Genomic DNA, 25,071 nt, shown 5'->3' with positions numbered 1-25,071 from the left:
AGGGGGGAGGGGACAGAATTCGTAGCTATCTTTTGAGATGTAATATTACAAGGCCAATACGAAGACAATCACGACTCTTCGAGAAGTCCACTCATGTCCTCATGCATGTCTTTCTTCTGACAGACTCTCCTGTTCTTAAGTTTTGAGCTTAAGCTCTTATGGAAATATCTTTAATAAATTCTTTCAGCTGGTTGTTGGTGGCGCACGCCTTTAATCCCATCACTCGGGAGGCAGAGGCAGGCGGGTCTCCGTGAGTTCGAGGTCAGCCTGGTCTACAGAGCGAGTTCCAGGACAGTCTCCAAAACAATACAGAGAAAGCCTGTCTCGAAAAACCAATCCCCCCCAAAAAAAAACCCCTTTCAGCTGTTTCATAAACTGGCTACTTTTGAAATTCCTTTCAGCGCTGAAGGCAAGAATCCTAGTTTAGCCTGAGTCTAGGTGCCTTGGGCTGCTGAGGATGGCAGGTGGAGCCTGTCACAGCCGACACTATGCAGTCCCAAACATTCCTCCCTCAATCAAGTCCATCCACACAGGACTTTGTGCTTTGGAGCCAGACGATTCCACCTTTTCCATTTTTTGGCATTCCTGGGCTGAAAAGTTCCCAGTTTAGCACAGCTACTTCATGGGAAGTCTCTTTATTTTTGTAAATTCTCCAAACTGGAATTCTTGGCTGGGTCAAGAATTCTCTCTACTATCGAGTATTGGGGACAAATATTGAACAACTTAATGCCATCAAGTTATATATGTGGGCCGGACGTTGGTGGCGCACGCCTTTAATCCCAGCACTCAGGAGGCAGAGGCAGGCGGATCTCTGTGAGTTCGAGGCCAGCCTGGTCTACAAAGTGAGTTCCAGGACAGCTTCCAGAGCTACAAAGAAACCCTGTCTCGAAAAACCAAAAAAAAAAAAAAAGTTATATACGTGGATCCACTGTGCCTGAAATTCATGCACCCAGAAGCCCTGCCCAGGTGTGTGTGGTGTGTGTGTGTGTGTGCATAGTGAAGTTAACGGAGGGTAATTCAAGTCACTCGAAAGGCCACAGGTCGACCTAGCCCGGGGGACAAAGGCCGAGTGTCGCTCGCTCTCTCGGGTCGATGCACGTGGCACGCCCTTGCTTACAAACAAACGGCAGATCGCGGCGCATGCGCCATTGGCCCTGCCGGGGGAGGGGGGGCGGAGCTGCTCACAGGCCTAGGGCGCGTGCGCCGAAGTCTCGACTGACGCTCCGCCGCCGCGGAGGCGACTCGGCTTTCGTCTGGGCAGCCGCGTGGTCCTGGGTGAGTGTTCGGCAGCCGGGCGGGCGGGCAGGGAGGGGTGCCTGCGCCTCGGGCTCCCTGTGCGGCCGAGGCCCCGCGCCGTGGGCGTCTCGCCTTCCGCCGCGGAGCCCATCGGAGCCACTGATGGGTTCTACAGCCCCCGGGCCGGCTGTCTTCCGGCGGGCTCACCTGCAGCCGGAAGTGACGCGTGGCGCACGCTCTCACCTGCGGGGCGGGGGCTGCCGCGGCGCCGGGCGGGCTCCTGGGTTTGTGAGTGGGGCTGGGCGAGCAGGGCCGGCCGGACGCTGTCGGGTCTGGATGGCGGTAATGGCGTCCCTCGAGGGTCGGAGTGGTGCGTGCCCGGCCCCTTCCGCCCCGATGCAGAGTTGAGTGGGAAGCGCTGGGCTGTGACCTGGGTTCCTCCCGTCGTGCGTCGTCTTCACCGCTGCCCCCGTCTTCCAAGCGCTCGTCGCTTTTCTCCCGATCAGTTCCTATTAGCCTTTGCCACACCACCTCCCGAAGCACAGTTGCCGCTTCTCCAGCACAGTGGCCCAGCTCGTCTTTGACGATGTTAACTGGGTCCCGCCCTTGTCGCTCATCTTAGAACGTTTTGAGAGCTGCTGTTTTCAGCGCTCTTTTTTACCCTCAGATCGGCGCGACTTGGCCCTTCTTGCCTGCCTGTTCTCAAAACGGTGCTTACTTACAAGTAACTCTCCAGACCCTAATCCAGCCCGATTGTGGCCACACAAATCCCAAGACGATGTTTGTGTTCCCAGCCTTGTGAGTCTGGGATGTGTCTGAAGCGATTCTGTAAGGTTTAAACAAACAGTGAGACTACAATCAGCTATCTAACTTCTTTACAAACAAGTTCTCACCGTGTTCCAGCCTCTTTCACTATCTCATTGCAAGATATTAACTCTTCAGTGAGCTCTTTTCACTATCTCATTGCAGGATATTAACTTTTCTGTTAACTCTTGATTAAATCCCATTCATTCCCTTCCTTCACGGTTTCACCAGCGTCTCTTTTACTGTAGAGTTCCGTACTTTCTTTTTATAGCCGTCCACAATTGCACTCGTATATATCTATACTAATGCCATTGTTTTTTAATGCCTGGCCTCCCGAGAGATCTAAACTGTGCACAGAGAGCTAGTGTGCCAAAGCCTTGTGTAATTGAGTCAGTCAGTAGCAGTTTGTGTGTGTGATTTATGTCACCTCTGAAACTGGAGCACTTCCATCAAAGCCTTCAAGTTCACGCCACGCCGCCCCCCCTTATAACTTTTCTGGCTATAGCTAGAAGCTAAATGACTTCTGCCCGCTTCCAGTTCCTTTCTGACTAAAACTAAGAGAAACCAAAAGCTCCGCCCACTGTGAACTCAGCTGCTTCGGTTGCTCTTCTTGGCATCTTCAATTTTTATCCCTTTGTTTCACACTCCCAACTGCGAGCATCCCGAGAACTGCTCATGCGCGAGACAGAACTGGGCGATGCTGGAGGTGTTGGCCATCCATGTCTTCACACACCTGCGGCGTTCAGTGCTGCTGTCCTTACAGGCGCTTGTCCCAGACCCTCATCCTTACACCTCGTCCTCACTGTGACTGCTGAGGAGCGTCCAGGCTTCTTCCCTATGGAGGGGTGCTCTCCGTGGTCCTCAGCTTCCTTTTGCATCTGTAGACTGTTACATCAAGAATCGCTCTGCAGCCAGAGGCAGATAAACGCGTGCCGTGTGTTCTGGTCATTTCTACGCGGGACCGTCCCTGGTTGCCGCACAGTTTTCTGTTGTCTCCTTATGTCCTCTCCACCCATCATATTACTTTGTTTTCTTCCCATATTTTTTCCCCTTCACTTTCCAACAAAACCATGCGTTATTTTATCACTACGTCTTTCTCCCCTCTGTAGCCAATGTTCTTAAAGCGTAGGTTGTCTCCCTGCTGACCTCAGACAGCCAGGTTTTCAGTGTTTGTGTCCTGTTACTTCACTGATTTGTTCATTCATTTCCCCCCTTTGTTCTTGTTGCTTGTTTTCAAATAGTGTGTGTGTATGTATATATTCAGGGTTTTCAAATGGGACTATATATACATGTATATATAGTCCACTGACAACAAGATATATATGTATGTATGTGTATATATATGTGTGTGTGTGTTTATTCAGGGTTTTCAAATGGGACTATATATACATGTATATATAGTCCACTGACAAGATATATATGTATGTATGTATATATGTGTATAAATATATACATATATATCTATTCAAGCTGGCCCTGAACTCACTGTCCTCCTGCTCCAACTTCTTAAGTGCTTGCTGGGATTACAGTGTGTGCCACCATGCCCAACTAGAAACTTCTTTTACCGGTGCCCATTGAGCTCTCAGTGTCCTAATCTACTGAATCCCGCTTTCCTTATGTCATCTACTCAATTCGTTTCTCTTACTCATTACCTTATTCTGTTTAAAAATTACATTTCTTCACGGGGTGGTGGTGGCACGCACCTTTAATCCCAGCACTCAGGATGGAGAGGCAGGTGAATCTCCATGAGTTCAAGGCTGGTCTGGTCTACAGAGTGAGCTCCAGGACAGGCTCCAAAGCTACACAGGGAAACTCTGTCTCAAAACCAACCAACCAAACAAACAAACAAACAAAAAAACCAAACAAGTCACGTTTCCTCAAAATGTTATTTGTTAACTTATCTTTAGGACTATAATAACACTATTGATAATTTTGGTTTACTTGATGTATTTTAATTTCTGAGTATGTGTATTTTGAATTAAAGCTTACAAGGCTCTGAACCAGAATTTCACCCTTCTGTGGGAGGGCAACTTTTCCTCTGAATGTAGTCAGAAAGTCCCCAAAGGGAGGAATATCCTCTTTTGATGCTAACTTTCACCATTCAGTGTTTACTGTTCTTCTTACTCTCCTCAGTGATGATCTCTGGCACCTGTCAGCTTTGGGACTTCTGCGGCTGCTTGCTCTTAGAACCGTGTCCACATCTGCCCAGCCCTTCCCCCTCCCCCATGAGCTGGGATTTGCATTCAGACCACACGGTTATCAGTGTTATGACTTGCAGCAGACTCAGCCGCTCGCCCTGCACCCCTTCAGCTTCCTGTCTGCTTCCTTTCTGAATCTTCTTGTGATTAAATTCACTTGTGACTCAGTCACCTAGGCTGCTTTATTTCAGACCACTCTCTAAGCCTGCCTTCCTTTCAGCAAATATTGAATGCTCCTCACAGTACGCCATGGCTCATCTCTGGTATTCTTGTCCTAGAGAAGGTGCTTGGTTCCTGTCCCTGAGCTCATGTGTCTAGTCCACGCTCCCACCAACTGACTGGTGCTGATTGGCTACTCTAGAAAGTGAGCCACCAAAGGCAGAGCTGCTCAGTCGTTGGCATTTTTATATCCTAGTGTTTGGTTGCTGGGGTGTTTTATTCCATGAGGAATGAGTGGGTTGCTGGGCTTGTGGGAATAGAATTTATGGCCATTTCTTAGTAATAAAGCTTCAGTGCCTAAAGAAAGTTTATTAGTCTTTCTACAACTCAGTAGAAAGCATGACTGTCTCTTGGTTGTAATACAGTGAGTATGTTCTCTTGTGAGCAGCTCCTGAGCATGCGGTAAGATGTGAAAGGTCTTTCCCCCTCACTGCTCCTGAAGCATCCTCTAGCTGTGGCAGCTGTAGAATGGGTCCTTTTAGATGTTCTGTATGCACTCTTTAACATAGATGCACGCCTACCATCGCCTACCATACCCATGGCCTTTTCACTCTACATGGCTTCTACCTACACCACAGTGAATAGCTGGTACCTTCGTGTTACCCTAGGCATTCTTGTGCCTGTGTGTGAGTGGGGCAGCCTCTGTCTCGTGACTTACATACCCTTGATGTGATGGTGGGGTGAAGCTGAGCATCTTCAGATGAGACTGCACTTTGAATTTGAGTCTTCTCAAGCTGGGTGGTATGTGGCCCACTTCTCTCTCAGTGATGCTGGGCAGTGGCAGTGAACTGCAGTTTCCACTCAGCCGCATGACCCTGGGGTGAACAACCAAAGCCAGCTGAAACAAGCCGAAAATAGTGTTTTGTGTTTATCTGGGATAAATGTCTAGAACTGGGATTGCTGGGAAAGGTTGGGTACATTTAAACTTTTGCTTGATATTTCAAAATTGACTCTGAAAAGACCTATACTAATGTATATTCCCACTAACAGCTTGTGAAGTGATTCTTTTTGCTTATAATAGTGTCTGTTGTGCCTGCCAGCCTGATAGGTGACAAGTGATATTGTGCATTAAAATTGAATTATTTAAAAAATTAGTGTTAAAAATTTTTAAGTACTGTCTCTTCTAACTTCCCCAGATCATTTCCACCTCTCTACCCTCCCAACCTAATGTTTTTCTCTCAAAAAATAAAACCGAGAAAATAAGAAACAAAAAACAAAAGTCAAAGTAGACAAACTAAAAACACATCAGTCAGATGAAGCAATAACAGAAGGAAAGTGCATGGGTCTGCTCTGTGTGCAGCCGCTACTCCCGGGCCTGGGCCTGCACTGCAGTGAGGTTGCGGGACCCAGTGACAAGCATTGAAGAAAACGGAGTTTCCCCCTTCCTAGCAGGCATTTTGCAAGTAGCTTCTTGGTTAGGGGTGGGATTTGTGTCTCCGTCCCCTTCTTAGAGCTGGGATTTTCTCTGGTTTCAGCCTGTGCAGGTTTTGTGCGTACGGTCAGTTTCTGAGTTCACGTGAGTGTCAGTCCTGCTGTGTCTGAAGACACTGTTTCTCTGGGTCGCCCACCACCTTTAGTGGAAACTTTCTGCTCCACATAGATCCCTGAGCCCTGAGGGTGGAGACTGAGAAAGACATGTGGAATGGAGCTCTCTCTTGAGGATGTTTACTTAGCCTTTGCGATTCCCGTATGCTCCATTTGCTGGGTGGGTGTCCAATGTAGAAGTTTCTGCTGCGATTCCTCCAGAAGGTCTCGTTGCTGATGCTGTGCAGCACAGTTGGCCGTGCCACTGTAACATAGGCATTAGTGTCACAGCCCATCAGCAATGCCAAGTGGAAAGGCAGCAGCTGGTCCTTTCCCCTGCCTTAGAACGTTCTGTGGGTGTCCCTCAGGATCAGGCTGCTGCTGGCTTTCTCCACCACTCTCTCTTGCTGCTGTTACTGTATTTATTTTGGTGAGTTTTTCTTGTTTATCGTCATTTGTACTCTTTAAAGAAGTTAACGCTTGGAAACTTGAATTTACTTACTTGGAAGGTTATTAATGTTTTGAGAAACCTTACATTTAACATATTTAAGAAATTGTATACTGATCAATTCTATATAACCAAAAGGCTCATTAGTGTTTTTCTTTTCCTTTTAGATAGTTTGTAGAGGATGCCCTATGAGGACATCCCCACCTCACCTCAGCCTCAGGAGCAAGACTGTTCACCAAGTCAGCATGCCGGTGCTAGCGAAGACTTGCCGGTTGGGCAGGAGAGTGGTGGGGACTCAGAGGCTGGGGCGTGCCTCTCTCCTTCCCTCGAGGAGTATGGGCCAGCCACATCTGCTGAAGCCTGTGTGTTGGCCGCCACGAGGCGGGGCCCAGGCCTGCTACACATCGATCGGCATCAGATCCCCGCAGTGGAGCGCAGTGCTCAGGCCCCGGAGCTGCAGGGCCTGGGTGTGGACGTCTATGACCAGGCTGTCCTGGAGCAAGGCGTGCTTCAGCAGGTGGACAGTGCCATGCTCGAGGCCAGCCGTGCCGCCCAGTCTGCTGACGCGGAGAAGGAGTATCAGTCAGTCCTGGATGACCTCGTGTGAGTGCCGGCCTTCTTTTCTCAGGGTTTTATTGAAACAGGACGGGAAAATCAAGGTAACAGAAAGCCGAGATCTCATTTGGGAAACAGAGCTGGCTAGGACAGTCATCGGTTTGCATTTTGAGCTCCTGTCCCTCCCTTCAGGGACGGCATTGCCTGTAGTTAGGGGCTCAGATCAGCTACTGAATCCTGTCCTGGCCTAGGATCTTGAAGAGCAAGGCTGCTCGAAAGCGCTTGTGGAGCGCTCTTAGGAGATAAATGGGAGAGTTCCATACTGGGACACCAGGGAGACTTGTCACCCGTCATCACCTTCCTCTCTCTCCTGTAGTTCATAGTTTGCTGTTCCCAAACCTCATGTTTATTCTTTTGGCAGTTTTTCATGTATAAAAATATTGAAAATAAACTCCTGTCCTTTATTTCCTCTGTCCTATTTTTGGCTCTGAAGAAAGATTCAGTCTCTGGAGACTTCATTTGTCTTACAGAGAATGGCACTAGTACTTATGCTTCTAACCTGTTCGTCGCTCTGAAGAGTGCACTCTGCTTTAGGTTTCTGATGTTTCAGATCATAAGTAAAATAGGTGCATTTTTACCATTTTCTCTACTTTTTGCTATGAAACGTTACCATGGAGAAAAACAGGTAATTCTTCTTATTTTTCAGGTCATGTACAACATCCCTGAAGCAAATCAATAAAATTATAGAGCAACTTGGCCCTCAAGCTGCCACTAACAGAGATGTCAACAGGAAACTAGATTCTGTAAAACGACAGAAGTATAACAAGGTGATGCTAAATGACTGCTAAGAACTACATTATAAAGGTTGTAATTCGAGATCATTTAACAGTTTAGGGAGTAACGCGTGTTAGTGAAACGATGCTATAATAGAGAAACATTTTTTAAAAGGTTTATTTTTAAGTGTATGCGTGTTTTGCCTGCATTTATGTCTGTGCACCATGTATGTGCCTAGTGCCTGCAGAGGCTAGAAGGGGACATTGGATCCCTTGTCACTCGAGTTACAGATGGTTGTGAGACACCATATGGGTGCTGGGAACTGAACCTGGGTCATCTGTAAGAGTAGTAATTGCTCTTAATCCTTGAGCTACCACTAGCCTTACAATAGAAAAATTTGGGGTGTCTTTTATATGTGTGATCTGACAACTCTGCTGTGTAGTATTTTTAATAGCCCATATATATAGACACAAACCTGTGTCCTTACAGACACACACCTGTATAATACAGACACACACCTGTGTACACACAGACACACACCTGTGTCCTTACAGACACACACCTGTGTACACACAGACACACACCTGTGTAATACAGACACACACCTGTGTAATACAGACACACCTGTGTAATACAGACACACACCTGTGTAATACAGACACACACCTGTGTACACACAGACACACACCTGTGTAATACAGACACACACCTGTGTCCTTACAGACACACACCTGTGTACACACACACACCTGTGTACACACAGACACACACCTGTGTACACACAGACACACACCTGTATCCTTACAGACACACACCTGTGTACACACACACACACCTGTGTAATACAGACACACACCTGTGTACACACAGACACACACCTGTGTCCTTACAGACACACACCTGTGTACACACAGACACACACCTGTGTACACACAGACACACACCTGTGTACACACAGACACACACCTGTGTAATACAGACACACACCTGTGTCCTTACAGACACACCTGTGTACACACGTGTGTGTACACACCCATCCGTACGCACTCGGGAGTAGCTCTTTTGTGGTCTTGCATGCTCCCTTACTTGTTTGCTCTTTCGTGGTCTTCCCTGTCACACTTTTGCTCTGCCGTTCCAGCCTCTGATTGGGATCTGGCCTCTCATTCAGTCCCTTTGTCTTGTCTGGACTTTTCTGTCCTGCTTAGGTCTTGCTCACCCGAGAGTCTTCCCTTTGTTTCCTGTGGATGCAGCCATCACCCCTCACAGGCTCCATCTCTATCTCCTTTGGGTATAGTCAGCACACCCACATTGTGGCTGCCTTTAGAGGGTAGAAAGGGTCTCTTACCTAGGATCCTGCTTTTTCTGAGGCGTGAAACTTTAAAGAGTAGGATTATATACATCCTTGTGAGAATTCCCTTGGTAACTAGGGGTGACTGGTGTTGATGGCTTCCGTTCTCTGCTTGCATTGATTCTTTGTAGCACACGACACACTTGTGCTCTTAAGTCCCATGTGAAGGCTGTGTGTAGACTCAGTTCATGTATTTTCCATGTCCTAGTCCATTATTCCACCCAGACGGCAGAGCTGACAGCAGTTCAGTGCAGAGGGAGCCTTCATAAATCAGTAAGGGGACATTTGGCTTCTTGTGGGTTGGGATTTTAAGGGTGGAGAAGACCAAACTTTAGGTGACTGGGTCATGGTGTGACCTAATTAAATTTCCCCATCTTTCTTTAGCAAGACTTTGGTGTCTGGGATTTTTCAGGGGAAGTTTTTTTAAAGTAGGCTGTTCTTGCCGAGAAGAAGACTGAGAAAACAGCAACCGCAGGTCATGGTAGCATGCTGCTGCTTGTGTTCACCATTGTTTCCCTTGCCCCCACCCCAGTGCTAAAGATCAAACCCAGGGCCTTGTGTGTGCTAGGCAAGAGCTCTTTCTCCATGAAGACCGTTGAAGCACTTAAGTCTGGTTAATCGAGAGGCTTTAGTTCTGAATTCTGATAATGTCAAGGGTCAAACAAGGAGTCTGAGGTACATGGGAAAAAAAAGGTATAACACCATGTCTTCAAAGTTTTTGAGGGGGTAGAGTACTGTAAAGGATGCCGTTTGTGGCCAGTTCTCAATGGGCATCGTTTTTAACTGTTTAAGAGTTTGTATTTTTATTTCTTATCATACCAGACTATTGCATGCCATAACCTTTTGGCTGCCAGGGTCAGAAACACAGTTTAGTGATGTTTCTAGAGTGTAAAGTGGGAACCCAGAGAAAATTTCCACCTCCCATGTCAGTCATACGATCTCAGTGCTCAGGCCCAAGAGTGAGTGCGGCCTGTGCTTGTGGCTGGCTGCCCAGGAACACTCAAGGCTAGCGTGCTGCAGGACAGTGGGATTGCTCAGATATGGCTCTCTAGTGATGTTACTGTGTGGGGTTCTGTTTCCTGTTTATCTTACTCTTGATTAAAGTTTTAAACTTTTGTGGTGCAATCTTTCTTATTTAACAATAAATCACTGTAGTTTATATCTTGTGTTTGGGGTTTACAATTCAAGGAACAACAACTAAAGAAGATAACTGCAAAACAGAAACGTCTCCAGGCCATCCTCGGAGGGGCCGGGGTCCAAGTAGAACGGAATCATGCCAGCCTGGAGGAGGAAGACGCAGGTGAGGATGCTGGGGACATGTGCCATGCTCTCAGTTGATGCTTGGTGCCTGTGTTTAGGCAAGTGCTGGGTGAGTCTTTCTGAGTTTTGAGAGTAACGCATTGCTTTCCTTCGTGTCAGATGGGCCTGGGGTATCTTGTCCTCCTGCAGAGTATCGAGTACAAGTGACAGGAGCTTGTAGAGACTGAAATAAAATGTTAACCTGGGTTCTCTGTCTGATGCATAGTTAGTGGTAAGCTTAACAGATTGGAAATGTAACTATTCTTATGTGTGGTACTTGATAAAGGGAACTAGCATTGTGATTGAGTACATTTTGTAATCCCAGCATCGTCAGGCAGCTCTGTAGATGCTCTCACTGTCCAGCATCGTCAGGCAGCCTTCGTAGAATTGCTCTCACTTATCTTTAAGGTGCATGGTGGACTTTCCAAGTATTGGTTCTGTTAGGGAAAGACTTTCAGGTTAGACCATGGCCAGGATTCCTTTAAAGTACTCTTCAGAGTGGTTGTGCTTTGGAAAATTTCTTGGAAAAAATGTATAAACTCTGGACTAAATAGTTTTTTCTTTGTGTTTGTATTTTCACACTGTTGGCTGTTGCTTGACCAGTGCCTGCTTGAAATGTAAAGACTGAAGCTTAGACTTTAGCTGATGAAGCAAACATTTTCTGTTGGCTCCTAGAATGTTTTCTTCATGTAGACAAGAGGATTGATGTAACAATGGACAACAGAAAACAATGATAAGTGTCCTTTCCTCCCCATCTCTCTCTTAACAAGATCTCCCTGTAGTCCAGGCTAGTCTCAGAATTGTGATCTGCCTGCCTTGTGTGAGTCCTCACTGCTGGCCTTACATTAGAGTTCGGTCTCGTGTAATCCATTAGTCTTAGGTAGTGCTTTCTGCCACTTGGGCCCCAGCTCTCCCACTAGAAAGGAAATCTATTCTGTCTGTTGTCGAAAGCCGACTGGCTTTAGTTCTCTTGATGGTTTAAGAAAGCTGGGTGCAGAGGTGATAGATAGCTCCCCATCCTGAAGCCTCCTTTCCCCTCTGCTGAGTTCAGCTGTTGACAGCAGTGGGTACTGCCTGTGCCTTGAGAGGGTCAGACCCCTGTCTCCTGGCTGCTTTTCTGCCCTCTGTTAGTCCTGGTTAGTTATTTTGGTTAGCTTATCCAGCAGTATCTTAAATGCTGATATTGCTTGTTCAGTGCTCCTGCTCGGTTCCCTCTGCCTGGCTAGCTCATCCATTTCCCGTGAGTTTTACAGTAACCTAGGATCTGATGTCTTACAGATCTGTAGCCCCTCCACCCCCCCCCCCTTTTTTATGAACTCGGGGTTCCCAGGATACTTTTCCATTTGACCACTAGCCATCACTGCAGATTGGTTCTTCTCTTTGTCCTTGGCCTATCTGCAGAGACCATAGAGCTGAATGCCAGAGTGGCCAGGCTTTGGGGTCCAACTCTGTATTGCTGGGTGTGGACCTCTCTCATCCCATCAGGGTCAGGGAAGTGTGCTGCCCACATGCTTCCCTGAGGTCTTTCCATGCGGTGACTATGAGGCTTGAAAAGCAGTCCTTTCCTGGATGTAGGTGAGACAGATTACAGACAGTCGCCTGGCTTTGCCCGTGTGATCTGGAGGGCAACAGGCATGCTTGCTCACCTTCTCTTGTTCAGCAGCAGCCTGGGTACTGGAGGATAAAGGTGGGAGAGAAAGAATCCATCATTCTCCATAGCCCTGTGATGGCTCATATAGGAGAGTCCAAAGAATCTATGTGGAACCACCCCATGGCTTTTAGTAATAGCGTTGACTATGTAGGGCATAGAAATTAGTAATTTTTGTATGCCAGGAAAAATGAAAGATAAAACTTAATAAAGGTGCCAGTTGTAATCCAAGAATCTAGAAATAGATCTTAGTAAAAATGGTAGTTCTGCAATGTCTTAAACACATAACGTTATTGACAAAGAGAAACCCCAGTAAATGGGAAGATGCTGTGTGGTTGATACAGGGTTATAAAGATGTCATTTCTAGCCATTTGTAGTTTCAGTGCTACCCCAATACAGATATGAGCCTTTTTTTTTTTTAAATAGCAAATGGCATGTTGTATAAGACATGTAGGCTGAAGGTAGAAGCCATTAACAAGCTGATGCTAAAATCTTCAATCTCAGCTTCTGGGCGGCTGAATCAGGAGGATTGCTGTGAATTTGAGGCCAGCCTAGCTTACAGAGTAAGACCTTATCTAACCCTTACCCAAGAAAAGAGAAAAAACACGATGCCAAGCTCTATTATAAAACCATGGTGATTAAGACTGTGTGGTATTGGCATACGGCTACTCAGACAGGCCGATGGATGGAGTAGAAGATTTAGGAAACAGGCCCACCTATGTATAATCACTTGGATTATGACAAAGATGGTAAGCAGTGCTATGGTGAACAGTCTGTTGATCAATGATACTAATCTACCTGCAAATAGAATTAAATAGAATTAATCTTGACCCATTACATTGTGTATAAAAATATATCTCAAACAGATCATAGATCTGAATGTAATGATGAAAAGCTTTGAGAACATAACACAGGGAAAGCATTATCACGATCCTGAGGGTAGGGGAGGCAAAGACAGAAGCTGGACCAAGATGGCGTTTAGACTGGGAGAAGGGAGTTGCAGGTAGGTGGGAGAAGGTATGTGTAGAATATGCAAAGGGCTTGAATTTATAATGCATAAAAAACACCTAGGAAAAAGGTTAAAGACAGAAAGTAAGAACAGAGGGTTCATGATTTAGCACACAAAAGCAGTTATCCATAGGGCCAGTGGATCTGAAAGGCCTTCTGTCTTCAGTGGGAGTCAGTGAAATGATGGAATGGCAAGGATGTGGGCCATTTAGAACTCTCCAACACTTGGAAATGAAGCTAGTGCCTCCTGGCAAATCTACTCAGCAGTGTCTACTAAAGCTTAACATACTAAAGAATTAGATGCACCTTGCTACCAAAGGACGTATACCAGAGTATTCATGGCAGCCTTCTTCTAAAATCTAGCAGCCCCAACATGGACACCACCCAAACTACGTTAATAGTAGAAAGAGGAAATTGTAGTACAATCACAGAATAGTAGTAAGTTCAACTCAATTTAAAAAGTCAGTGTGGATCTCATATGAGAATACCAGTCATAGCTGGCAGACGTAAACACAGCCTGGAATGAGTCATCCTTAGAGTCAGGTCTGTCAGTATCTCAGGAGGCTGGAGGTTGACGGTGGCATGGAGGGTGCTCCAGGAATACTAGTAATTTCTACTACTTCATCTGGATGCTGATATATAACTGTAGATCTTGTTTTTGTGTGGATATTTGTGGACCTTATGATTTGGATATTCGGATGTATATTTTATTGCAGTGCAAGATTGGTGGTGACATTGTCCTGGTAGGCTCACTCTTTCTTTCTTTCTTTCTTTCTTTCTTTCTTTCTTTCTTTCTTTCTTTCTTTCTTTCTTCCTTCCTTCCTTCCTTCCTTCCTTCCTTCCTTTCTTTCTTTCTTTTTTGATTAAGATTAGTGGTGACATTGTCCTGGTAGGTTTTTTTCTTTCTTTTCTTTTTTTTTTCTTTGTGGATTACTTGATAAAGTATTTTGCTGCAGGTCAGCTTCAGTTAGTGAGAGGGTTAGTTTCTGGGTAACTATACTTGGCATATCTTCATGTTTAGTTCATCTTTTCATGTTCTTCACATCACATGTCTAGCATGGTGCCATCCAGTAGATCTCTGCGTGTGAGGGGTGTGTGTGTACTTGCATATGGAGATCAGAGAGGATATCAGGACTTCCCCCTGTCATTCTCTACCCTGTTTCTTGAGACAACGTTTCTCATTGAATCCGGGGCTTGCTGTTGGAGCTAGGCAGTGAGCCTGCAGGATCCCCTTGCCTCTGCTCTGATGCTGGGGTATAGCACTTGTGACCATGCCTGGCTCCCATGGGTACTGAGGAGTTAAACTTACATCCTCATGTTTTCATAGCAAGCCGTCTTCCCAGCTCCTGATGGACCTTTCTGCAGTGAGGGGAATCTTTTTGTTGGTCAGTGTGCTGGCCATTAGTCAATATAGCTATTGAGCACTCACTGTATCGCAACCGTGGAATCCAGTTTTCCCGTACTGGAAGTGAGCCAGGCATGTGTCCTGTGGGCCACATGCGTCCCAGGGTAGCTAAGAATGCAGCCCAACATTCGTAGATGCCGGTGCCTTGCGGCACTGTCAGAAGGTTAGGCAGTCTGCTACAAGTGACTGGTGGTGGCATGGAGACAGTGCAGAGTTAGTACTTTATGGCTCTGTTAGGTAGGCATGCTGACTCCATGAACTGAGATCCATCTGAAAGCTGGCCAAAGCAATGATACGGAAACGTGGGGATCGTTCTCATGGACTACTTCTTAACTGATAAGGAAACAACTAACTTGTCTATAGCCAATAACGTGTAGGTGAGTCTGCCTTTGTACAGAGACTCTGACTGTCGTACACTTTTTATTCGAATTCAAAGTAAGACAAAAGAGCTAGTGTGTAGTCAGGTAAACATTTAGTGTATTTGTGAGTGTTGGGATATTTAGTGCATATGTATTGTGCAGTGTAAATTAGGTTAAAAATAGCCGTCTTCCCAAACATTTGCTTTTTTTAAATGGTGAAAACATCTGGAACCCTATCGCAGCTACTGACACTCACTGGCTGTAGTGTCTGCACTCCTCCTGCTGTGGGATGGCCCTGCAGACTTGTGCGTCTGTTTGCCTGGGGTCGAGTCCCATGGGTCAGCCTCTCTGTCCTCCCCAGGGTTTGTCTCAGCCCTTGATGGGCTTCCGTGAGGCAGCTCCTTTAGACCCCACAGACGAGGGGAGCACACAGGACTGCCCTTCTAGCCTGGCGCTCCATTTCCCAGTCTCCAATTCTGTGTTGCAATGGGTATAATAATTTCAAAATCTTTTGGAAAAATGGCTGCATAGTGTTCCGCGGTATACCTGTACCTTAGTGATACGGTGTCATATTTTGGGGACGGGTCACTGAGAAATTACCTTTTTAAAGAGGAATATATTACACGTGGGCTGTAGATGCCATAAAAACCTTTGCTCTGTGCTTTGTCCACTGATGTATTTTGTGAGCTATTGGGAGTTCTTACTGTCTGTGAATGAGTGATTGTTTTTGAGTTTTACTTGAGTCTTCATGTTTCCCTTTCAGAGCCGGGGCCATCATGCCTTGGCAGTATGCTCATGCCTGCCCAGGAGGCCGCCTGGGAAGAGCTTATCCGCACTGGCCAGATGACACCGTTTGGTACCCCGGCTCCGCAGAAACAGGAGAAAAAGCCTAGAAAAATAATGCTCAATGAAGTATCAGGCTTTGAAAAATACTTGGCTGACCAAGCACAACTGTCTTTTGAAAGGAAGAAACGAGCTGCTCACAAAAGAGCAGCTAAGAAAGCTGTGGGACCAAATGAGATCAAACCAGGCCAGACTGGCCGAGGCCTCTCCCAAGCAGATGAGCGCTTGAAGAAGCGTATCAGGAAGCTCCAGAAGAGGGCGCTGCAGTTCCAGGGGAAAACGGGACTGTCCCGGGGGAGGAAACCTCTGGAGCCCGAGGTGAGGCCCGAGGCAGAGGGAGATACAGAAGGGGAGGCGTCTGGGGAGGAGGAGGAGGAGGAAGAGCAAGAGGAGGAAGAGGAGGAGGAAGGGGTGGCCAACCTGTCTTCCGATGACGTCAGCTATGAACTGAGGCCTCTGCGGAAGGGCCGGAAACACCAGAAGAAAGTCCCAGCGCAGGCGGTTGATGATGACTTTTTCCCAAGTTCTGGGGAAGAAGATGAAGCTGTGGAAGGAAGAGGAGGTCGCAGGGTGGCGAGATGCCCAGATGACGGCAATGAAGAGTACTATAAGCAGCGGCTAAGGTTAGTGCGGGCTTGCGGCACGTGCTGGGTTCGGAGGCGGCCTTTTGACATTGTAGATCCGTGTTGCACCAGACACCCCTATGTGCAGAAGCTGGGCTTGCTGCAAGCCTTAGCCGCGAGAAGCGGACGCGGACTCCTTAGTGGAGTCTTTATGCCAGAGGCTGGTCTGGGATGCGGAGCCGAGGGGAAGGCTGGACAGGAGCTCAGAGGTCTTTACTCAGAGTAGTCACGGTGCAGGCCGTGTCGGAAAGGAAAGTGCTTCCCTGCCTTTGGTTTTCTCCTTACGAGGTAGGCTATTCTTTCAGAGAAATTCCCTTCAGAGAAAGCTGAAGCGCGCTGACTCTCAAATCCCCCTTCCTCGATTTTGAGGAAATAGTTGTCTACAGAATTATAGCCCACCATACTGCTGAAGATGAAAACCCTGTGCCCGGCACGGCTCCCCTTGCTACCCTTTGACCTTGCTAAGACTGAGTTGACTTTTACCTTCTTTGTCAATGTGAGAGGAGGGGGGGTGAATGCCGCATGAAGTTACAGTCGCCCTCTCTGGGTAGTTTGTGTGAGCCAGGAAAAGCACTCCGTATCCCGACAGCACAAGGTTTCTATGTGAGCTCTGTAGGAAGTCTGCAGAGGTCAGAGGAGCAGGAACCCAGCATTTTTTAAATTAGTTACTATTGGGATGGCTTTGGCCAGTCAGCGGTGCTTTTATTTTCAATGAGAGGAGATCCAGTTGATAGTGTTTCCAGTAGATTGATTTCCATTGGCTCTCCTGGATGAAAGTTGACCTACTGATTTTCTTTAGTTCAGAACTGCTGTAACTGTAGTCCACGCTCCACATACGTTGCATAACCGATTCAGAGTTTCTTTTTCTGCAAGACAGCGTTTCTCTGTGTAGCCCTGGCTGTCCTGGAACTCACTTTGTAGACCAGACTGGCCTCTAACTCAAAGAGATTGGCCTGCCTCTGCCTTCCCATTGCTGGCATTGAAGGCGTGCGCCACCATGCCGTTTCTTAAAAATAACTCGAGGCCCAGTGACGCTGTCATTTTAGTAACTCCTTGTGTGGCGGTGCATTGATGGAGAGGGCCTTCCTTATGTTGTCATTTCTCACTATGACATTACTTAGTGTGCACACCTAACTAATAGTTGTAATGTTTGAAGAACACTGTCAATACTTTCAAGTAGTGAATAGTGTAATCTTTACTGCAGAAAATTAGTAAGTGTTAATCTTAACATATTGATTATAAATGGAGCAATATATAGTCTTCTCATTAAACTGGGTCAATATTAAATATATTTTAAACATAGCAATTTATTTTGATTGAATTTTAAATATGAATACAGTTTAATTTCATGGCAATAAGTTTTTCTTAATAATGTTAAGATTGTAAAACAATTTATTATTTCTAAAGCCATATCATAATCCTTTTTTTTTTGCTAAAGTTACAGCAAAATCTCAGATGAATTTTAGAAATATCAATAACTCTTAATTGCCACCAAAATACGATAGCTCTTAAAATTTTATAGCTAGTTATTAAGGCTGTTAAGCTGCAGATATACACATTGAAATGTTTATATTACATCTCCTTTGGTGCGCTTTCAATTGGGGGATGTTAAAAGAAAAGAAAATGCTAAGTATTGAGAAGCATATTAATGTTTGAAATTTGTCAGTCACTGAATTCTGTTATGTGTTGCTCATTTTATTAGACAGATTGAATTGTAGTAGTAGTCCTTGGACTGCAAAAGAACTTCAGGGTTGCTAATCATAGAATGACTAGGGCAATCCTAATAAATCCATAGTTTTCAGTGTAGAAAACATTTTTTTTAAAGTGGTTAAAATTTAAGCATATGTAACTAGGCTAAGAACTTCATATAGAATTTAACAAGTACAACATAGCTGGCTCCTTACAGTGCTGTTATACTCTTGGATGTGAGGGTAGGAAACTTCTAGAATGAACATCTCAGGCTGTAGGTTTTCTCAGCTTGAGAGTCATAGCCTTCTTTCTCACTAGCTCCTGGCTTATCTTTTCATCCCTCTTTGTTTAGTTCTCAACCTTCTAATGCTGTGACCCTTTAACACAGTTCATGTTGTGGTGACCCCCAAATGTAAAATTATTTTGTTACTACTTCATAACTGCAATTTTGCTACTATTATGAGTCATGATGTAAATATCTGATATGCAGAATATCTGATATGTGACCCCTGTGAGGGTTGTTGGACCCCCAGAGGGAGGGGTCTCGACCCACAGGTTGGATGCCCTGTAAGAATCTCTTAGGCCATTTCTGCGGTGTGACCTCTAGACGGCAGTCACGGTTCTCCTTTCTCTGATGTCAGTGTGAGATGGTCTCACCTTTGTGAAGTGTCCGCACTGACCCTTCCCGTGTGCGTCTTATCCTTATGCACCGAGATCCTCGGGTGGGACCTGGAGCTGCCTTAGATCCAGTCTGTGAATGCTCTAAGCAGGAGCTGCGCTTGGAGTCAGTGTTGGATGCTCTTACTCTTTCTGGAAATGTGCAGGTTTCCACTAGGGTTATCTCTCACCATGATGCTGGTGTTTCAGAGGTCTCCAGTAGATAGACTTTCTGGAGCTGATACACCGTCCACACTCTAATTATCTGTCCTGCAAGATGCAGATCCGCTTGTCTAGTCAAGCCTGGACGCTGGGGCCTGAGTGAACTTTCCCAGCACGGTGGCCAAGCCAGCTGTCCCTGTGCCTGGCACTTGCTACCTGGTGTTGTGTACTCACTTCCCAGTTGTGACAAGGAGGGCAGCATGTCTGTACCCAGGCTTTGAGGATGTCTGGCAGGGAGTCCATAGGCTGTTAGTGGACAAGCACGATCCACAGCCTAGCTGAGAGTGAAGGGAGGAGCAGTGAAGTTGGGTCGGGTGCGGGGGAGACTTGCTGGAGGACGTGCATTGCAGAGCAGGGAGGCCCTGTCTATTCACCAGCTCGAACATGTTGCTGTGGTCCTTGTGGTATGTGTTAAATTTGCCCCTGAGTCTCAAATGTGTCACCAGAAGGGAGATGCTTCATGGCAGTGACAGTAAGGAGACACAGCCCAACACTGCTACCTCTCAGTAAGTGACAGTAAGGAGATACAGCCCAACACTGCTACCTCTCAGTAAGTGACAGTAAGGAGACACAGCCCAACACTGCTACCTCTCAGTAAGTGACAGTAAGGAGACACAGCCCAACACTGCTACCTCTCAGGGATCTCACTCAGTTAAGTCAAACTCTTGAGTACACCACAGAAAAACATCCGAGGACAAGTCAGCGAAGCCAATTTAGCATGTTTAGAGTGAAGATACGGGGCCGTACACACTTCTCATTTCAGCATGATGGACAGAGATGTTTAAGCAAGCACCAGTGTCCCTGAGACATGCGTTTGGCTTCTCAATAGAGAGACGAGCCTTTAGGTGTCTTTGCAGTTTTTATGTATGTGGCTTTGTGGGTTTCTAAATTACATTATTCAGGGATACACTTTGTAAGGATTAAAGATTAAGTAGTTTAAAAATGCATGAATTGGTTTACTTATTTCTATAAAGAATTTCCATTTGTATATGAAGTTGTACTGTAGTTTGTGTAGGGGTGTGCTGTTTGTGTTTAAGGAGGAGGGAGGAATGTTGATACTGTTAAATCAAAGTTAAGATGCTCTGGCCTTGAGGAAGCATGGCTTATTTGTTCTTTATGTTTCTTGACTGTCAGCCAGAGGCAGCTGAGATTCCCGCCTGAGGGGCTTCTTTCCTTCCCGTGTCCCTGTAGTTTGTTTTCTTTCTGTTCTGCTTCACTTTGTGCCTTGGAGGCCAACAGCTCCTCAGCGTCTGATTTGTGTTCTTAGAGACGGGGTGATGGAGGTGATCTGTGGAGAGCACTGGTACCCAGCCCTCCCCAGCAGGACAGAAACTCAGCACCCCTGGTCCTGCCAGCTCCAGCCTCTGCGAGTGCTTGTTTGTTTTCCGGGCGATCTGGGCCTTCTCGGGGGCTGGGGAACAATGCTGTTGTCCATCAGTGCTGTCTATCCTGGCTCCACTGGGTGGTAAGGGACATCAGCATTCCTGCCAGCTCTTTAACCTGGAGATGGTAAACAGAATGTCCCTGGCTCTGCCCTCCTTCCCCAGCAGTAGTCAGCGCTGCTCAGATAGGGGCGAGAGCATGAACTTCCAGATACTTTTTGTTGTTGGTTTCTGCCGGTGGGAGCAGGGTTAGCATTTATCATTTACTCACACCCAGGAGCTCTTAGCTCTGTTCTGGCCAGCAGTGATTTAAGTTATCTAGCAAACTGCCTGTGCATCCTTAGTAAGGAGGAGACACCAGAGCAGAGCTTAGCAGCACACGGGCTGGATTTGCAAGACCACTGGGAGCTCTTCTTCCAGAGATGACTGTGCAGATCTAACATGGGAATTCCACCCCCGAGTTTGTCCAGGCGTGCCATGGGTGGCACTGCCTGAGCTGGAAACTTAAGATGTGTATGTTAGTTACTGTTTGCCTTGTTTTCCTACAATCATTCCTTGTGTGCCTTGATAATTGTGGGTGTGTAAGGGAGGGTCTGGGGTAGAGGAGAGTCTCTGCCATTGGGAAAAACTGGTAAGGACATTGGGCTTTGAGGTGCAATGCTTTCTCTGTTCAACCCTAAAGCAATATGACATTGCTTTTGAGCTAACCTTCCAGCCCTCACCTTCAGTCAGTCCGACGCAGGAGAGGCCAGAAGCATACTGTTTCAAGTGCTGATCTCCTCGGCCCATCTGGCACACTGGGCTGCAGCCTGAAGTTGGTTCCAGTTGATCCCCTGCTGGGCTTACAGGCTTTGTCTTGCCCCACTACTTTTTAATTGTAAATACATCGCAGTATTAAGATGGGGAAATCTTTACATATTTTTCTTCATTATTCCAGTCTTTGAGTTTGCACATGCATGTTTTTTCCTTGTTACAGTCATAGTGACCCTCACAAATACGTTATAATCAAAGTGCTCATGGTGTCACTGCTGAGCTCAGGCTGGAAGCTGGGCACTGTTGAAAATGTTTCCTTCCTTTGTGGGGGTGGTGGAAAGTGCAGTGTTGACATGTGACCACAAGGTGGTGCCAAGAAGCAGCACATAGCTGCCTCTTGGGCCGAGAAAGCAAACCAGGAACCTGGAACCTGGGAGCTGGAGATGGTTTAGGGAGGTGGCTTAAGCTCTGCTCACAGTCAGTGAAGGAAAGCGCTCTTACCTCTAACGAACAACAGAGGCGGTGCATTTCAGAGTCTAACATGAGAGCTGGTGGCTCAGAAACAGATGTAACTCGCTTTAGTGCATTCTTTTAGATTTTATACTCATATATATATATATATTATCTTTAGATTTAAATTTAACTTAGAAACAAGGTTGCTTTACATGTCAATTCCAGGCCCCTCTCCGTTTCCCTCCCCTCCTCCCGTGCCCTCCCACCAACCCCTCCAATATCCCCTCATCTCCCCAGGGAGGGTGAGGCCCTCCATGAGGGTGTCCATAGTCTGTCATTTCATCCAGGGCAGGGCCTAGACCCTCCCCCAAGAGTCCAGGGTGAGAGTGCATCTCCCATTGTTGGATGGTAGATTTTATACTCTTATGTCCCATTTTTTTACCTTATTTTATGTGAATAAACTAGAGTTGAAATTGCTGATAAAGGCTCCATTCATTGTGTAAATGTTACAAAACGGCGTCTAGTTGTCACAGGCTTTGTCATTCGGGAGGCTAATGTTCCCTGCTGCCCTTCCCTGGGCACTGACTGGGCTTCTGTGGGGTGGGTAAGTTTGGTCCTAGTATAGAGATGTGACCTTGCACATGGAAGTCTCTGGGGAGAAACAGGTTGTCCCCTGTGCTGCCAAGGGTCAGTCAGGTTCTGAAAGGGTTCAAGTAAGCTGGGGGCCCTGGAAGGGGAGTCCAGGCGCATCTGGGGCTGCTGCAGAGGACTCCCGATATTGTTCCAAGATGGATTTTCTCCTCACAGGTTGGGGGGTGGGGTGCTCAGCTCTGCCCTGTCTGGGCTCCAGTTCCTGTTGAAGACAGGTGCTCTCGGAAGGCCTGCTCTCCCAGCCTCGGTGCTGTGGGGCCTCTTTCTCCCCTTGCGCCAACTTTCAGTTTGCATTGGATTGTCTCTGTGTCTTCCTCAGTTGGCTCCTTGCTCTGAGGAGGGCATGGTGGGAATTCCACAGTTTTAGACTGGACATACTTAAGCAAAAGCCAAATTGCTTTCCCTGTAGAAAGATGTAAGTTTGATTTCTGAAAATCTAAGATTAAAGTTTAATCTAGATTTGTTCTAGAAACCTAAATATAACAGTTTGAAGATTGTTCTTTGCATGTTTCCAGGAGCTCAATTGTCAAAGAAATAAGCTTTTTTTTTTAAAACTTTCTTTATAGGAATCTAGATTTTAAAGAGAAAAGAATGCCCCCCAACATGTTTTCTTAGAGAGCATGTGGGCTTTGAAATGACAAAACCAAGACACAAATGAAGACTAATTTCACTTTCTGCTCTGTGCACACCTTTCATTCTTGGCTCGGGGCATAATTGTCTGCATCAGTCTTAATTTACCCCGTGAGGTCTGGACTCCTAACTGAGGGCATTTCATCTGCTCAGATGTACCAATTAAGTCCACCCAGATAGACTATAAGAAGGGAGATAGGGAAAGTAAAACCCTGAGTCCCTAAATTTGCAAATGAGGCTACTCTGCAAGGGAGTTTTAGCTGTCTGAAATGGAGAACCCATCGCAGTACACAAAAGCAAGCTGTAGTTAATACCCAGCTTGGTGTCTGGATATACCTTCAAAACCCAGATCTTACTCATTGTGCTGCCGTTGTAGAATTTCCTCCATGGAAACTGCAGTAAGTGGAGAATGGTCTTGAGTTTGAAATTTCACAGTATTAACAGTGACTTGACTGTATGTGTTTTTCCCCCTTCCAGTCTTAAAATGGTGCTGGGCCCAGTGATCCTTGTGTCGTAAAAAGAGTGTAGAGACTAGGGCAGTGAGTTGGGGCGTGGAGCTTGGGAGGGGCGTGCTTGTGTCTGACTGGACAACCCGAGGCTCCTTATGTTGCCGGTTCCCGTTAATAGGCGTACTTTGTCCTGTTAGTGGGCTGGTGTAGGCAGTTGTGTCCATCGATTTGTCTGGTGTTAAGTGTGTCTCGTGGGATGGTTCAGCTCAGATCATCTGTAGTCAGAACTGCCAGGCAGCTTTTGTTACTTTGAAGAGTCTGTCGGTGTCAGATGACAGTGGGTTGTGACTTTCCCTGTGCCTTGGTAAGTGGGGGCCAAGTCGTGCTCCTGCACAGAAGCAATCTGTAGTGTTGCTGATTTTTTTTTTATTTTTTATTTTTTATTTTTTTTTATTTTTTGGTTTTACGAGATAGGGCTGTTCTCAGACACTGTGCATTGAGGTGACTGTTCTCAGATACTGCATTTGAGGGGACTGTTCTCAGACACTGTGCATTTGAGGTGACTATTCTCAGACACTGCATTTGAGGTGACTGTTGTCAGACACTGCATTTGAAGTTTTGAGGTGACTGTCCTCAAGTAGAAGCAACTTACCAATTACACGTATTATGGGTAAATATTAGTTGTTACAAACTTAGTTCTTCTAAGGAATACCCCCTTGAGGTCTTCTGAGGTCTTCTGTGGCTTGATTTCCAGACCCCTTGCCATCTTTGATGTAGGATGGCATGCCTGCAATGTCCTGCCCATTTCACAGTCTGAGATGGAGTGGAGTACCAGGGCAGTGTTCTATTCTTAGGGACCTGGTTCGAATCCCACAGACCCAGACTTGCATTGCATAGTTGTTGTTGTTTACTTTTTTCTTTTCTATTTTGAGACAGGCTCGGGTAGATCAGACTGGCCCCAAACTATGTATTTGAGGCCACCTTGAACTCCTGACCTTCCCTGCTCTACTTCCTAAGTGCTGGGGCTAGGGGCCTGCTGCAATAGGTGTTTTGATAGTTATTTGTTGTTCATGTTTCAACTACACTTAACTAATGTTTCTTGATTTTACTGTGTGTGTGTTGTTTCGTTTTTTAATGAGCTGGAGAGATGGCTTAGCAGAAGAGAGTAACTGATCTCCAGAGGACCTGGGTTCTGTTCCTGGCAGGCAGGACACCTTCTTGTGGCCTCTGTGGGCCTGAAGTGTGTAAGTGCTGCACAGACAGATATAAAATAAAGATAAAGTGAAGGTTCAAAAAAATTAAAGCTGGGTAATGGCGGCACATGCTTGTAATCCTAGCACTCGGGAGGCAGAGGCAGGCAGATCTCTGAGTTTCAGGCCAGCCTGGTCTACAAAGCAAGTTCCAGGACAGCCAGAGCTGTTACCCCGAGAAACCGTGTCTAGGAAAAAAAAATCCAAAAACCAAACAAAAACAAAAAATTAAATTAAAAACTTTAAAACGATTTGTTTTGTTTGGCTGAATAATGTATGTGTACCACGTATGTGCCTGGTACCCGTGGAGGTCAGGAGAGGGCGCTGTTGCCTGGAGCTGGAGTTACAGATGATTGTGATCCAGCACGTGGGTACTGGGAACTGAACCCAGATTTCCTGCAAGAGCAAGAAGTGCTCTTAACTGCCAACATCTCTCTAGACCTTGATTACATAGTAGACGTGTCAGATAGCATCCACTATGTGTGTGGTTTCTTTGGTATTTTCTGTACACAGTCCTATTTCATTTTGTCTTCATAACAGACCACTGTTTGGCTCATTGGTCAAGGACATAAGTGCAGCAGCAGAGAATGACATTTTCTGAGTGTAGACCTCCCCTCCCCAGTTGAAGGCCTCTAAAACAAAAC

The 25,071-nt window shown here is 46.3% G+C and overlaps 1 protein-coding gene across 2 annotated transcripts in view; it reads left to right on the top strand.

Moving 5' to 3' along the window:
- The first annotated feature begins 1,173 nt into the window (after nucleotides 1–1,173).
- Nucleotides 1,174–25,071, top strand: part of Ercc6 (ERCC excision repair 6, chromatin remodeling factor) — a 69,647-nt gene continuing 45,749 nt past the window's right edge. Inside the window, exons 1-5 of one of the 2 annotated variants that reach the window (XM_040747738.1) lie at nucleotides 1,174–1,275; nucleotides 6,597–7,032; nucleotides 7,691–7,811; nucleotides 10,295–10,406; nucleotides 15,589–16,291. In XM_040747738.1, coding sequence (XP_040603672.1) covers nucleotides 6,611–7,032; nucleotides 7,691–7,811; nucleotides 10,295–10,406; nucleotides 15,589–16,291 — 1,358 coding nt within the window. In that variant the 5' untranslated portion in view covers nucleotides 1,174–1,275; nucleotides 6,597–6,610. The remainder of the gene's footprint in view (nucleotides 1,276–6,596; nucleotides 7,033–7,690; nucleotides 7,812–10,294; nucleotides 10,407–15,588; nucleotides 16,292–25,071) is intronic. The other variant, XM_040747739.1, reaches the window with a different exon arrangement.

This window comes from Mesocricetus auratus, unplaced genomic scaffold (genome assembly GCF_017639785.1).
Source record: "Mesocricetus auratus isolate SY011 unplaced genomic scaffold, BCM_Maur_2.0 Super-Scaffold_100006, whole genome shotgun sequence".
NCBI classification, from domain to species: domain Eukaryota; kingdom Metazoa; phylum Chordata; class Mammalia; order Rodentia; family Cricetidae; genus Mesocricetus; species Mesocricetus auratus.
The sequence above is the reverse complement of the archived record's forward strand: the minus strand, read 5'-3'. Positions and strand labels throughout refer to the sequence as shown.